At 35.2% G+C, this 15,013-nt stretch overlaps 2 protein-coding genes across 3 annotated transcripts; both read left to right on the plus strand.

Moving 5' to 3' along the window:
- The first annotated feature begins 2 nt into the window (after positions 1-2).
- On the plus strand, positions 3-8,840 carry LOC149741717 (DEP domain-containing mTOR-interacting protein-like). Of its 2 annotated transcripts, none has more exons than XM_089888767.1 (12): positions 3-136; positions 625-761; positions 971-1,105; positions 1,176-1,290; positions 1,412-1,593; positions 5,750-5,906; positions 6,173-6,240; positions 6,318-6,360; positions 6,469-6,565; positions 7,042-7,146; positions 7,522-7,674; positions 7,962-8,840. In XM_089888767.1, the coding sequence occupies exons 1-12, from the start codon at positions 90-92 to the stop codon at positions 8,100-8,102; spliced, it is 1,380 nt and encodes a 459-aa protein (XP_089744893.1). In that variant the 5' UTR covers positions 3-89; the 3' UTR covers positions 8,103-8,840. The 2 variants fall into 2 exon arrangements, with proteins under 2 accessions (XP_089744893.1, XP_089744899.1); XM_089888773.1 differs by having other exon boundaries at positions 1,013-1,105.
- A 141-nt stretch (positions 8,841-8,981) lies between these two features.
- On the plus strand, positions 8,982-12,830 carry LOC149741718 (dynein light chain Tctex-type 5-like). Its single transcript, XM_089888797.1, has 5 exons — positions 8,982-9,135; positions 9,237-9,329; positions 9,391-9,491; positions 10,080-10,204; positions 11,901-12,830. The coding sequence occupies exons 1-5, from the start codon at positions 9,114-9,116 to the stop codon at positions 12,064-12,066; spliced, it is 507 nt and encodes a 168-aa protein (XP_089744923.1). The 5' UTR covers positions 8,982-9,113; the 3' UTR covers positions 12,067-12,830.
- The last annotated feature ends 2,183 nt before the right edge of the window (positions 12,831-15,013 follow it).

Genomic DNA, 15,013 nt, shown 5'->3' on the forward strand with positions numbered 1-15,013 from the left:
GGTTTTTTATTGATATATATAATTGTAGTATATTGTTTACTAAAGACGTTTGTGTAATTATTTGTGAGATCATTTTTCAAGAATTCATAATGGAGCTTCACAACTTGGATTTAATAATATTCAGTGAAACAATACGGTTGGTGTTTTGTAAATTACTTTCATAACCTATACTCTCTATGACTGTTTGTTGCTACATAAAATAATAATTAAACAATATCCCGATATTTGTCCGGCGCTGTGTCAAAGTGGTTAGCCCGCCTGCCTTTAACCTAGAGGTAATGAGTTCAAGCCTCATCGCTGCTACCAATTTTGGCATATGTGTCCTTGGGCAAGACACTTAACGGCAATTTCTCCAACCCAGTGGCCACTAATGGTTTGTCCAAATTAGCAGCCATACATAAAAAATTAAAAAAATCTCCTCAAAAAAATAATTACTCACAAAGTAACATACTTGGTAACTCATAAGCTAGCACGAGGTTTATGAAAAGCCGTGTTATAACAACTGTCCTTTACCGTCCATGGGAGGATAGAGTAAGTTACATTCATTCATTCATATTAACATTAAGTAAAATTTGTTGCTAATTGAAAATGATTCAACGTGAGTATAATAGTAAGTATTTTCAGGCATGAAATGCAACAATGTAAACCACCTATGATTCGACACAGAAGACCATTAATTAAAGGTTATGCTGATGTGTTTGTTGGTACAGAAGCTATTTTATGGGCAATAAAAACACTTAGTACTCATGAGGACAAACCAGGTACAACTTGTTTTGTTATTATAGTCTGTGTTTCTTTTGTAAAACTGTTTAGTTTCATTAGCAACCCAACTTCTGTGTTATGTGTTAATGAGTGTAAGTCCTATTCATACCACCAATATGCTACATTTCCTGTATGCTTGCATCCCTTGCTGCCATACAGATTTTAGGAAAAGGAAACAATTAAAATAACTAATATTTGTTGTGTTTAGATTTATTAGATCGTGTTAATGAAAATTGCAATCCGAACACAGAAAATGATTCACCTGCAACTTCAACAAACATTACTGAAAGTCAAGCAATAACATTGTTTCAAAAACTGATGGATGCTGGGTTGTTAAGAAATGGTGATTAAATTTATTTTAAAAGCATTTACACCACTAATATTGTGGTTTCTGATGACACACTTAATTTCAGTGCAAACATTTCAAGGATTTAAAAATGATCGTTCTCTATATCGGTTTTCATGTGATGATGATAATGCTGATGAAACGGTCTCAAGTGTTGCGTTGGGGTTTCGAATTTACAAAGGGTAAAATATATATATATGTAATGTTTTAGCTATTGTATATGTAAATTACCCATAATCATATATAAAATCTTTTTAAGTGTTTATATATTTCATTTGGTCGATTTAATCATTTTATAATCAGGGCAACTTGCAACAACTGCCAGCTGTTTCAAAAAGTTTTTAAGTTCGGGAAGCTGTTTACAAGTCAAGGTATGAAGTCATCTGACATAACAGCATGGTTGGTGGATACAGGTTATGCTGAGAACCAAGAAGCCGCTGTTACCTTGTGTAGACACTTACATAAACAGGGAATTATTGAACCAGGTACTTTTACTTGATATTAGATTGATGACTTGTAAACTTTTTCTTATCATTTTTGCATGTTTGTTTTAAGATGAAAGTTTACTATATATTATGTGTGTTAGTCATTGGGGCATATATCATATAGATTTGTGCTAGTGGTGCTCTATCAGCTGCTTTTATGACTTCTGTCATATCTGTCTTACATTAGTTAAGTCTTGCCTGAGTTAAAGCTTTATTGTGTGGAGTAAGATATGTAATTGAAGAATTATTACCATTCATCATAAATGATACATAGGCATATAGGCCTATGCACATGGGCGCCGTTTTATATGGTGCAGACGAGGCGGGCCTACTCTGGATATTATGCAGACGGTGCAGCACCTGCTGCGTATAACTGCATTTTATTAATAAAACCCGTTTAAAATTAAAGAACTAGTCGTTTTAAGCCCGCAAATAGCTAAAGAACTGTATATTCAAACGTACTGAGTTATTACGCCATCGATTGGCGTAACAACGATCATTTTCCGTAATGTTTTTCTCAACCACGCGTCCACGCATAACGCTTTGTTACGACATAGTAGCGATTCACACGCTGATTATTTGCGTCATATTATTATTTGATGCGTCGATTATTGACGTCATAATACGGTTTGACGCGTTCATTATTAGCAATCCAAGAGAAAGCAAACTGAATAGTGTACGTTTACGGTGGAGACTGTTTATTAAAACTTTAACGAAAAGTGAACATACGTTAGTTTTATACTTAAAACAGCTTGCTATGAGTATATGGCTAGCGCCTTTGCAAATACGGTTATACAACGACTGCATTAAAATAAAACAAATAACACATACATTGGTCTGTATTAAACACATTAAAGCTTTAACTTGACGGTTTAATCTTTGTGCGTGGCGGATGTCCTTGGATTCAATTAAGTACTTTAACAGCTATCTGCAGACATAGGTGCTTGCTTCATATTTTGGAACAAACTTTAGCTGCTCGTAAAATTAATACGTCATCGAAAGTAACGATTGACAGGAAAAGCCTATGTTGCGAATCGCTTAAAAACGATCTACAAACAGTTTTAATGCTTTAAAAACCCCTCAAACACTAGATCTGTACAAAATTAAGACCTATGTAATAATCAACAGCATTGATGTTTCTTGAGGCGTCATTAATGTTCGTGTGCGTATCGTACGAACAACGTCCTTCAAAGAACGACGAACGAGTTTGACTGTGTGATTTTGCCAGTTTCATACCCGCATGAACGATAGGCAGCAGCTTTGGCAAACTTTAATAGTCGCCGTTATTGTTACTGCTGCCATGGAAAGTATAGCTTAATCGTGTTTTGGCGCGAGTGAAAAAAACTCGCGTATACCGTATTTTCCTAATTTCTGCAAAACGAATGACGTCATCATAAACGTGGCCTCTTCTGCAATTTAAAAAAATCGGCGCCTATGCCTATGCAACAAGTATTTATCTTCAATGATTAATGATTATGTACATTCTGCAAACAAGCAGTTTAGTTAGTTGAAAGTTCCATTTATTATTATTTAAACTTTGACTTTATTGCTGAATGAAATTGTATGTAGTTATAAATATATGATATGTACAGACTTTAGCCATTTTAATGTGAACTTTGTACCCTGTTGTAAGTTGGTTGTCATATTTGTACTCCTTAACTGTGGTTGCATTCTTACCTAGACATGGTTACTAGGCATGTTTGTTCCATATTGTTTGAAATTATCAGCTGAGTACACATTTTAGTGATAAAGACACAATTTCAAACTATGTAGGTCGATTCACCAATTTGTATTTAGTTTCTTGCAGCATTAAAACTTGATTTTATTAAGTGCGACTATGGGAGCACACAAACTACAGTATAATTATCGGTTGTACCCTGAACACAGTAAGCGTATTGGTTTAATGAATCATAGATTATTAGGAATGTTTGTAACTGTACATATGACTGACATATCTGCCTACTTCTCCTAACTGCTTCTATACCTCTGAGGCGTAAACACCATTTGAAAGTATTTTCCAAAGTTTATTGAATTAAACTTACACTAGGGTAAACGCCTAGTATTTGGTGTGTAAGTTCAGTTCTATATTGATAAATCCATATACTGAACAGTGAATGCCCCATAGCTGAGTTTTTTATTGACTTTTGTTCGTTCTGGTTCTAAATATAAATCAAATATAAATTTATTGGAACAAAAGTAAGTAAGTAAATGAAAAAAACACTGCATACAAAACCCATTTGTTAGTTGTTTGTCCCTATATACGGTGTCTCCTTTGTTGAACGTGTGCACCTTTGAAATGCTTTGTCACCGTGGACAATAATGTATTTATCAAGGGTTATTGAAAGTTCATGGTGGTGACGGCTTACATGAAGGTTTAATTATACAAGGATAATTGCGCTTACATAACCTGCTTGTAGAACGCCCTTGCGTAGATACGGCTAGATAAATAAAGATGGCGAGTTCACCAAGCAACGTATCACTAATAAATTAATTTAGAACCACTCTGGTAGAGCTAGTCAGCTACCATGTTTTTATAATGTTAATATAAATTATTTCATTACTAATCATTTTTTTAACAAACAATTTAAAACCTTCGTGTATTTTACAATTCGTAGTGATTTTGTCCCACGTGTGTATATGGATTTAATTAAATTTCGCATTTAAAAAAATTAGCTATTTCTTAACTGCGCTCTTCATATTTGCACTAACACTTCGTTCTGCCTGAACACGCGTCTGCAACGTGCACAGCACATGCACGAGTGCGTCACATTAACTTCACCCGATTTGCAACAAAATTAGTTTTCGTTTTATCTCTGAACGATTTCCCCGAACACTTCCTGTACCGGTCGGATTGCTTCCGTGTCTTTCCCCTACCAAACATACAAGTATATATAGCTGAGTCGCAGAGATTATTCTTTTATATATTTTTATATTTTTTTTTATTTTTTTTCGAATTCCTGCTCGCATCTATCATAAATACACTAACTCGTGAGTCACTTACATTTACACACGAAATAATAAAGTTTGTAAAATCCTTGAAAGCATGTTTTCACCCATTTAATCAATATCAGTAGACGAAAAACAAATAATACCGATGCCACGTATATATGTTGTATGTGGCATAGGCTGTTTCGTATCCTTAGGTCAAAATAGTTATTTTAGGTTTTACGTTTACCAACTGCAGGTTAAAAACACTTGTTCATACGTTCAAAGCTTTACAAGGTTTATTTTTCTTTGACCATTTTTCTTTTATTACGTGTATGTATTCTGTTCTTAAGTGTTTTTGATCTGCCATCATAATTGCAAATTAGTTGCACAAAACATCAACTCATTCCTATCACATTACCTCTCCGTGTTATTATGACGTCACATTACATTCACTCGTGTTGTCGTTATGTCGTAAACTATTATTCACATCTGGTGCCATCCATTCTCTTTTTATTAAATTCTTACTTGGCTACGCATTGTCAAATCCCTGCTTTATGTCATTGTTGGAAATGTTATACTTAAATCCATAAATTGGCGTGAACAATTGATTGATTTGAAATCTTTTTAACTTAACCCATAGCTGGTACTTTACAACGTGCTTTATTTCAACATTCAAATACTATATACCAATGCTATTATTGTACTGGTTGTGCATGGTTTTGCTCCACTGAACGTTTAAGTCACCGTGGAGTCAATTCCAGTATTAAAATGAGGTAAAGTTGATTAGTTAGATTGTTTTTTTTTAATATTTTACATAACGCGTGCTATATCATAATGTTATTCGGCCTATTAGGGTTAGCTATTGCCTTCTCTTTTGAAAATTTCACTTGCGTTGCGGTTGAGGTCGAAAGAGACCAGCAATGATGGTCGAGAATTGTGTGAGACTGTGAGTGGTAACGTGTTTTGCACAGACTTGTTTTTCTCCAGTTTACAAGTATCGCCACTTATTTATTAATAGCTAGTGTGACGTCACAATACCGCCAACATTCAATAGACCCGAAAATTATTGCACGCTGTGCACGTTTCAAGTGCAACCCGAACTTAAATGAATAAACCGCATCGAGGAATAACAACGCAACTATATTAAAAAGTCTTGTCGAATTCATAAATATATACCTAAATACAATACACCTAATATTGTTACATTGTGACGTCTATTTAACTGCAGTGGATCATGAGAATATGCTGTTTGAGGCGGGAGGTTCTTTCTACGTGTTCACGGTTGATTATTCCCGACCCCCCATACCCGTACACAGGTTTCTTTCATCAGGAATCTCATACTCCAACGTTGAAACCACACAACGAAATGCCAGGATACACTTAAGGTGGATATGATATCTTTAAAATTTACGATTTCGTAAAATATGTGAACCGCAATGCAAGCGTCACAGCTTATAAATTGGCATTCGTCCGATACGTCAAAAAGCGTCATACCAATAAATAGGACGTGTCTTGGCAATTGTTCTATTTCGGCACATCATTCCTGGTATTACAATTACGTAACTTTGTTTAAATGTTACCGAGGCACACGAAGCGACACGATTTTTCACGTTTTATTGACGTAACAGTTAATTGAGAAAACTAATTACAGACAAACAAGTGACCAACTCATGGACCTGTCGATGTACAGCAGCGCAAATAAAGTGCACAGAAAAAAGGGTAAGACCCTTTTTTTATATTTCACATGGTTCCTGCAAATAATCTTTTCATTTGTTATTATACCCTCGTTGTTTCAGGATCGTCAAAATCGTCCGACGATTCAGGAATTCACGTGAAAAGGCAGGTTTTTATATAAACCTTTATTGTAGTGTTGAAACTCATTTTTCTAAATTAGTGCGAATACAAGTTGTTTTAATGATTTATATTATCATATGTTCGCTTCCACAGCTCATTACCTTATGAATCGTTATTAGACGATGATGGAGAAGTTACAAAGGAAGCTTTGCTTCACCCAGAGGCTCCATTTGCAAGAAAAGAGTTAAAAGTTAGTTTCCAGTATTAACAAAACACATATCCATTAAACTTAACTTATTACTTATATATCTTTTTTCATTTGTCTGAACGTGCTATAAGCGTATCACTGTGTATGAATTAGACCAACCTGGCTCTTTGTTTTTAATGCATTGCAAAACTTCACCTACATTACGACGTTGCTTTGCTTGGTGTGTCTCAAAACCCAAACATAATAGAATCTGGTACATATAGTAGGGTGGGGGAAGACGAGACACCTTTAGCACTTAATATCCCAATATCCTGATCGTGTTTTAAACAATTAACAACGGTCTATGGAAGTCGTGAGTATATAGTTTTATAGTTCTTGTTCTTTGAATGTTCTTTGTTTACTACTAAATTGGACGAGTTAGTATTTATATATATATACTTAGTATTTGTATTCGTAACAATCTTTTATGAACTGATGCATCTTAAGAGATAATTCAAAATATACTTTCTTACACACAGATTTATCCCGATGGTGTAGGTTATGGCTTCGTAGTACGCGGTAGTGGTCCATGTTATGTGAAAATAGTGGATCCCGATTCACCTGCTGGTAAAGCTGGTTTGGAGGTGGGTGCTGTTTAATTGTCAAGTACGATTTCATATGTCAAAAATATTAATACTAACTTTATTTGTCTCTTCGATTACGGTAGCGAAGATTTAGAAATATTTTAATTGAAAAGACAGGATATAGCGACAAAACAGCAGTAGTTAAACACGCTTACAGTTAAAAACATATTTACATTTAATTGGAAGAAAATCAGCGTGGTCGCTACACCTAGCAGACAAACAAGATAAACTTCTAATAGAAACAAAAGAATGCGTAGAGACTCGCCTTGTATTCTATGCTGCATATCTACTTGGTTAGCTAAGTAGACCATTTCATTCTGGTAATAAAACAATAAAAGGTGAAATTACGTGGATCTAAGTCACCTAACGTTTTAGGCTCAGCAATACATTAGCGAAATAAACGGAAAGAATGTTCTTCACCTTCCCCATAAAGCAATCGAAGATCTAATATTGAATGGACCGAAATATTTAACCATCGTTGTACTTAGCTCTGTAGCCCCATCTGCCGACGGTGTAAAGCAAGAGGAGGTAAGACCACTAAGTTAATCGCTACCGTTTGAAGCAACAACATATATAGTAGGGTGGGGTAAAATGGGACACTTTTAGCACATTAATATCCAAATATCCTGATTGTGTTTTAAACAATTTCCAACGGGCTACACGAGTCGTGAGGGTACGGTTTTATCATTTTGTGAATGTGCTTTGTTTACTATCAAATGGGACCAGGAAATAGAAAAAAAGTCCCATCTTACCCCACACTTCTATACCCATTATTGGTTTAAAAATATAAAAAAAACGTTATTATTGTTAAACAGGCTTCCCCTTCAACACCTTCGGTGGTTAGCAGGAAACCTCGAGTAAGTTTACCATCTGCCCAACCTTGGATGAAGCAGCAACCAGCGATTGTTAATTATACCGAGATAAGGTACCAACCCCAGCAACATGTAACGGAATAATCATTCACTGAACATGGGATGTTCTGGTTGATGACGTCATTCGGAGCTGCGCCAAGTGCGAATATGTTCGTGTGAAGATGAGTTGTGCTTCAGTTCAATCAAACTTTCATTCCAATCCAACCAAAACCAAATCTTAGTTTAAACATGTTGTAAATAAGTTTCTATTATGAATTCTGGATTCCATCGACGTTTAAATTCAAATAGTCTGCCTCAGTTTATATGTTGCTTCATATCCGTGATAACACATTCATCACTGAAGTTATATATAGTAGGATGGCGTAAGACGGGACACCTTTTCATTCTATTTTCTCATCCTATTTTATCGCAAACAAAGAGTATTCAATGAATTGTAAAAGCGTATCCTTACGTCTCCCGTATACCGTTGTTATTTGTTTAAAACTCAATTCATACACTTGTATTTAATGTGCTAAAGCTGTCCCGTCTTCCCCATCCTATTATATACCTCCGTTTTTTTAGTTATTTTTATAAATAGTTCTAGTTTATTCAATCAGTGCTCATATATCGGTGTCGTTGACAATGGCTTGAACCTACTAACATCGAACCTCGATAAACTATGTTCCATTTTTATTGCTTTGTTTTGCTTGATTGTTTAACTTTTAACGTATACGCCTCATTCACATCAATGCTTTTAGTGCTATTTGTTTTGCGTGTCAAGTGTTACTTGTATGAAGGAATGGCTTATTTGTAGTTAATAATTATAAAAGGGATCATTGAGAAGTGTGCGTTTATTTCTTCAATACTTTGTATGTGTATGAACGTCTCGATACTACCATCCACTACACATTTGAGGGGGTAGTTTACCTTTCTCTAGATTTTCGATAGCCACTTATCGAAAGCCGAGCACTTAACTGCTCACAGGAGAGTTTTGCTGTCCGTATTCTACTTCATCATACACCGCTCGTGAGTATAATTCTTACAGTAAATGTTAGAACCGGAGAAAGTACTGACGTGCAGTTGGCCAGCTAATATTCAAGATTATTTCTAAATAAAATGCACCATGCAAAAAGCGCAGGTACAGTGTATTGTAACAATGTTCTACGTTGTGACATGATAAGTTAGAATAATTTCCGTAATTATTGTTTAAAAGTAACGAGGTGTTAACTGGAATTGCAGTTTCGCAATCCAGCACAAGGAAATCGAGTCGTCGCAAATCGTTCAGCAGTACAACTGCTCGTTCTAAACGTGCGGTAACTGATATAGCATCAGGTAATGTTAGATGTAATATGGGCAATGCCAAGTTATTCTAACACTTGCCTATTTGTTCTAGAACCATGTCTTAAAGATGATACACGAAAGGAGCAGCGCCTGTTCTTTCCAGTTGCTAAAGTGCGTGATATCATTTTAACTTCTCTAAAAACTTTCATTACGGTAAGTTCAGTAATTCCAAATGACATAGAAATAACCTACTGTAGACTCAATTAAGTGTTGTTACATACCCAAAATAGGCCTACGCTGCGCTGTTCCGGTGTGGTAATATATTCGTTTCGTTTGATATATTTCGTTTGATATATACCCGGCGCCTTGGTTTAGTGGTTAGCGCGCCTGCCTGTAACCCAGAGGTAATGGGTTCAAGGCTCGATGCTGCTACCATTGTGGGCGTATGTGTCCTTGGGCAAGACACTTAACGGCTTTTCTAAATTATCAGAAATACATAAAAAAAAAGAAAAAAATCCTCAAAAAATAATTACTCACAAAGTAACATACATGGTAACTCGTAAGCTGGCACGAGGTGTTAAACCCGTGTGATAACGACTGTCGTTTTTCGGCCACGCAAGGATAAAGTAAGTTACATTCATTCATTCATTTGTATGCGCAGTAGCGCCTTCAAATATCTCAGTTGGAACGAATATATCACGACAGGCATGTAGGGAATGTAGACTACCAAAATACGTATATTACAGTAACATTTGTGTGTTAACTTGATTGCTTCGCTTATTTAGTTTTCTTTATTTGCAGAAGTCAAACGACAATTCTAATGTTTCCATAGAGGCTTTAAAGCCCCAACAGAAGATGGCGCTACAAATCAGCGACGATATAAAAGAGAAAGTAAAAAGCCTTTTTCGAGAAACGGAAAACAGTAGGTAAGATCAAACATGGCCTACTCAATACACGGCCTAGGAATACACCGAAACTGCTCAGAAAATAAGAGGCCTATTGACGCGAATAATGCCCATTATAATACATTGTTACGTCACGGTTTTATGAATGGATTTCCTTCATTTTGAATGCAGTTTGCAGTTGTTGGTAGGTTCAATACCAGTTCTAGGTTGTTTTAACTAACAGTTTATCACAGAACGTGTCGCCGGGATATTTTCTTGTTTAGTTAAAATCATACCAGACATATAAAGCAGCGCAAAAGGTTTATTAGTATATAAATATCAGTTTATTAAGCATAAAGAGAGACGAGCAATCAGATTCAGTTTACCAACACAGAAAACCTACGTTTTGATTATATTTAATTTAGTAGACAGGCATTTGGCAAGTTTTATAATGCAGCACACCTTTATAATTTTATTTAGATTAAATTGTAAGCCACCAGAATTATTAAGCAAGCTATTTAAGCATGGTCAATAGGTGTACCGTAGTTGGATAAAAATATTTGGATAAGGGTACCATCTGTGCATGTTATGATCATGAAGAAGTGGCAAGAAGATCTTCAGGAAGGAAGACTAGTCAAATTTAAACAACGACAAAGGTCTAAAGTTAGACACAACACTTAAGTACGAAGGGAGGCTATCGTGAGTTTGTTTGTATTATACAGTCTTAATTTATGATGTGCTGTATGACCCATTTTTTGACCTTGAGGAAGAGCCTCTGTCCTGCTTTAACAAAAAAAAACCTCGAGTAGAAAATGGGTTATGAGCAGCAGGACAGATCAAGGCATAAGCACCTTGAGACAAAAGGCTGATGCTTGTGTTTATCCAATATCCTATATTGTTTTTAAGGACCGGTTTTAAAAGTCCACAACGGACATATCAATTAACTTACTTGTTGTTACTGCGGTGTTGTTTTGCTAGATATGCATAGGCTGTCTTAAAAAACTTCTGTTTTAAGCCAAATACTATTTTCACTCAGCGACTGAGCCAAACTGTCGGTAAAACTTACTTGTATGCCGCACGTGGTTAAAAGTAACTCCTATCTGTTCAGTCATGCTTAAACATTTATAAAAAATATAAGATGTTGACAAAATAACCCGAAAAATAAGGTAATTTAACCGGGAATGGTAAATAAACTGTTATTTGATGCAAAAACTACTGCCAGACAGCAAAATCCATTCATAAAACCGTGACGTAACAATGTATTATAATGGGCATTATTCGCGTCAATAGGCCTCCTATTTTCTGAGCAGTTTCGGTGTATTCCTAGGCCGTGTATTGAGTAGGCCATGGATCAAAGAACATAGATACTTTGGGTAAGATTGGTGGCACCATGAATGTAACTATAGGGTTGTGCTTCACAGCCCTAATGTAACAATAGTAACTTGCTTTATCCTCCACGTGGCCGGAAACCGACATTCGGCATAACACGGGTGTTCCAGGTAATTTGTTTAACTTAATGGTCACTAAAACTTTAAAAGTTATAAAGAAAAAAGGTCACTTACGAAGTCACATATTTGTGATATCCAGTGCATGCACGCAAGAGGTATATGCAGTCACTGGATGTGATAGGCTGTTGTTGGCTCTCGTGTTATAAATCGAAGCTTCCCCGTCACCACGAGGGATAAATAAGTAATAATAGTGTTGATTCCTATCATTTAAGCTGAGTGCTCTGTTTAAGGTACAAACTCGTAGTGTACGTTATAATTGGAGAAACTTCACACACTGATTTTATCTGTGCAAGTCGTTTCATGTGGGATAAAACTTTGGATAATTTTGCCGAAGCCAACTTTCGGTGGAAGAATGTCTTCGCTGTAGCAATGGCATACGGGGTTTACTTTGATTAAAAAAAACCGTTTGTATATTGTGCTTACAATAAAAACATTTCTGGTTACGCAAAAGTTTAACAAATATATATACATTTACTTGACCAAGTTACTTTTTAAAATATCGTTCAGTAATTCAACTGCTTAAAGTTCTTGATTGTTTAATTTTAATATTGAATTTACTGTGACGTAGTACAAGCGACTTGGCTAACATAACCTTGCTGACTATAACATGTAAGTTATATGACTGTCAGGTATAAATACATATCTGTAAACAACCTGATACCTTGTCGTCCTTGCAGATGAAAGTTCTCGCCATTTCTGTAACGATTCCCTGAAACACCCGAATTTGTATGTCGGGATTTTTCAGGGACTCGTTGAAGATTTTTTGGCGGATTTTATATTTCTTGCATAACGTATATATATTCCTATACCAACACCTGTCGTCCAATATCTGCACCATAATGTATATTCCTATTTCAGCACACTCGCCTTTATTTGCTTTTAAAAGAAACATATTTATGTATAACTTGTTGCGTCTATTATTATATTATACTATACCTTTAAAGACACCACTTATAATCTTTCTTATTGTTTCCGTATCTGAAAACCGTTTTTTGAATGAGCTTTGTGTCACCAATGTGGAACGTCTATGTGCTGTACCATGTTGTCAACCTGTTTGCATACTGTAAATCAAACGCTAGTTAAACATTAGAACTCCGATATAGATGAGCCAAAATATCTTAGTAGGTTATTCGTTCACTGAATAAATTTGCTACAGCAAACATTTAGGTCTCGAATCAAAGGTTTATTAAAACCCTGGTCAATGAAATAATGCATTAAATATTTCAGGCAACAATTTTATTTTTATAGAAAAGCAATGATTTTCTTCACGGAACAATAATTGTATAGTGATACAGTTAGAATGGCATCGGTAGAAACATTTAACATGCTTACCATATACTTCTAACCGTGAGAATACAGCATTATTTGTAGCCTTTACATTTAGCTTGCTTACTATCACACATAACATATTATGTGCCTTCTACTAGTTTCCATTTCTTTTCCAAGTTCCGATTACTCTGACACTACTCGAAGTAGGTGCGTCCCTTTTATACAGTGAAGATGTCTGTGTTAACGATATTCGTGTCCTGTTATATCTTGGCTACTAGTGTAGAAGATGTTTCGAGTCAGCAAAGCAAATATGAAAGTTGATACGCTGCCCGGATACTAATACTACTCCGATATTCTTGTTTGGTAAAAACCACAACCAGATAATTGTTCGCATCAGGGAAACTTTATTAAGAGTTTACGGCTAAGGAAATACCTGTCTGTTACGACTAAGGGATTTTCCATGCCAATTAGTGTTTTACATTTAATAATTAAATGAATTACCATACAGAGCTTAATTGCCACAAAAAATCTAGTATCGTATAATAACCGTCTTTAAAAAAATTGTGGGCTTTCTATTGTAAGGTGTTACTCGTGGACGTGGTCAAGTGTATTAAGAAATAAATTAGACTTTATTTCCCGTATGGCAGATGAAACGTTAGTTGATTAGTTACAATAAAACTGTTGTTTCGGTTTTAATAAAAACTAACTTTTAGTTTTATTTCAGAAGGCCAGTTTTTAAATAAAACTAAAATTATTGAGTTAAACAATTAAATTATGGATCGTCAATTAAATTAGAAATGGTTCGCAACATATTTATCTAAATGTAACCCAGTAAAAGACGTATTGAATTTACCTGGATACAAGTTTTATGTTCACTGAAGCCATTGCTACGAAACATATTATAATTAATCCGTAACGTTAAATAGTTAATTAAAATTTATTTTTATTTTAAGTTTTACAATGTTCTGTGGTTGATTTGCAAGTTAAGGGGCAAGCTAGTTTACCCCCAAAATAGTAGTTCATTAAAAGCGCTGTAGTCCATGTTGTGTTGTAGATGTACCGACGGGTCAAATACATACAGTGAAGCAAAAATCTACTATTGGAATATATAATCTGCAACCAAATATTGCAAAAAAACGCATCACCGCGAATCATTTAGCTTTTACATGACTATACATAAGAACATGATTATACGTAAGTAGCATGTTTAATATACATAAATTGATCGTACATTATGACGTAGTTGAAGGGGGTAAGTTGGGAAATGGGGCAGAATGAGATATTTGAGGGAAATCTCCTTTAACGTGGTTAAACAAAAGAGCGGCAAATCATGACTGTTCTTAAGTATTATAATTCGGTGTTAAACAAATACAACATTTTTCAAGCTTAATATTAGTTTAAATACTTTTGTAGAATGCAATATTTTTCAATTGAGGTCTGAACAATACCAAACTTGATTTAAATTTCATTCATTAATCAAAACCAACAAGAATTTAGAACAGACCCGTCTTCCCCGCCTGTTTGCGAACCGCTTAGAGGCATCTGGTGTGTTTTGATATATTCAAGTGAAGTGAAGTGTTGTTAATTAATAAACGTACAATAGTACAAATTTAGGTATCACTTAAAAACGATATATTTTGATTTTTAAAATGTTGGACAATATGTGCTTAAGTATCCCATCTTACCCCTCCCGACTGCATTTTAATACATAGTGGAGTTGGAGGAGACGATACCCTTACTATTTGACAACACTTCTAGGAAATATGTTAAAACACACGGGTAGTTATTTATCGACTCGCACACCAGGAGTAATTTAGGCGATTTACAAACAAGCGGGGTAAAGTAGGCCACTAAAACCTTATTCATTTTGATTAATAAATGGATATATTATTATGGAAGTAAATAACATGAAATAATATTGTTTTGTATTTTGTCTATCATCAAATGGGTCTCGTCTTTGCCCGGGTCCCTTCTTCTCCACCCTATAAATGGCGATGTCGGTTAGGGCACCCGCTTCTTACCTAGAAGTAATGGGTTCAAGGCTTTTTGCTGCTACCATTGTTGGCGCCTCATG

This window comes from Ciona robusta, chromosome 1, assembly GCF_009617815.1.
Source record: "Ciona robusta chromosome 1, ASM961781v2".
Lineage (NCBI taxonomy): Eukaryota > Metazoa > Chordata > Ascidiacea > Phlebobranchia > Cionidae > Ciona > Ciona robusta.

Excerpts from the sequence above, each read along its gene's own strand:
- LOC149741717 (XM_089888767.1), top strand. The coding sequence starts at position 90 with ATGGAGCTTCACAACTTGGATTTAATAATATTCAGTGAAACAATACG. Across the intron at positions 5,907-6,172 it reads AATGCCAGGATACACTTAAG|ACAAACAAGTGACCAACTCA; the intron begins GTGGATATGATA and ends AACTAATTACAG. Across the intron at positions 7,675-7,961 it reads ACGGTGTAAAGCAAGAGGAG|GCTTCCCCTTCAACACCTTC; the intron begins GTAAGACCACTA and ends ATTGTTAAACAG.
- LOC149741718 (XM_089888797.1), top strand. The coding sequence starts at position 9,114 with ATGCACCATGCAAAAAGCGCAG. Across the intron at positions 9,136-9,236 it reads GCACCATGCAAAAAGCGCAG|TTTCGCAATCCAGCACAAGG; the intron begins GTACAGTGTATT and ends CTGGAATTGCAG. Across the intron at positions 10,205-11,900 it reads CGAGAAACGGAAAACAGTAG|GTACAAACTCGTAGTGTACG; the intron begins GTAAGATCAAAC and ends GCTCTGTTTAAG.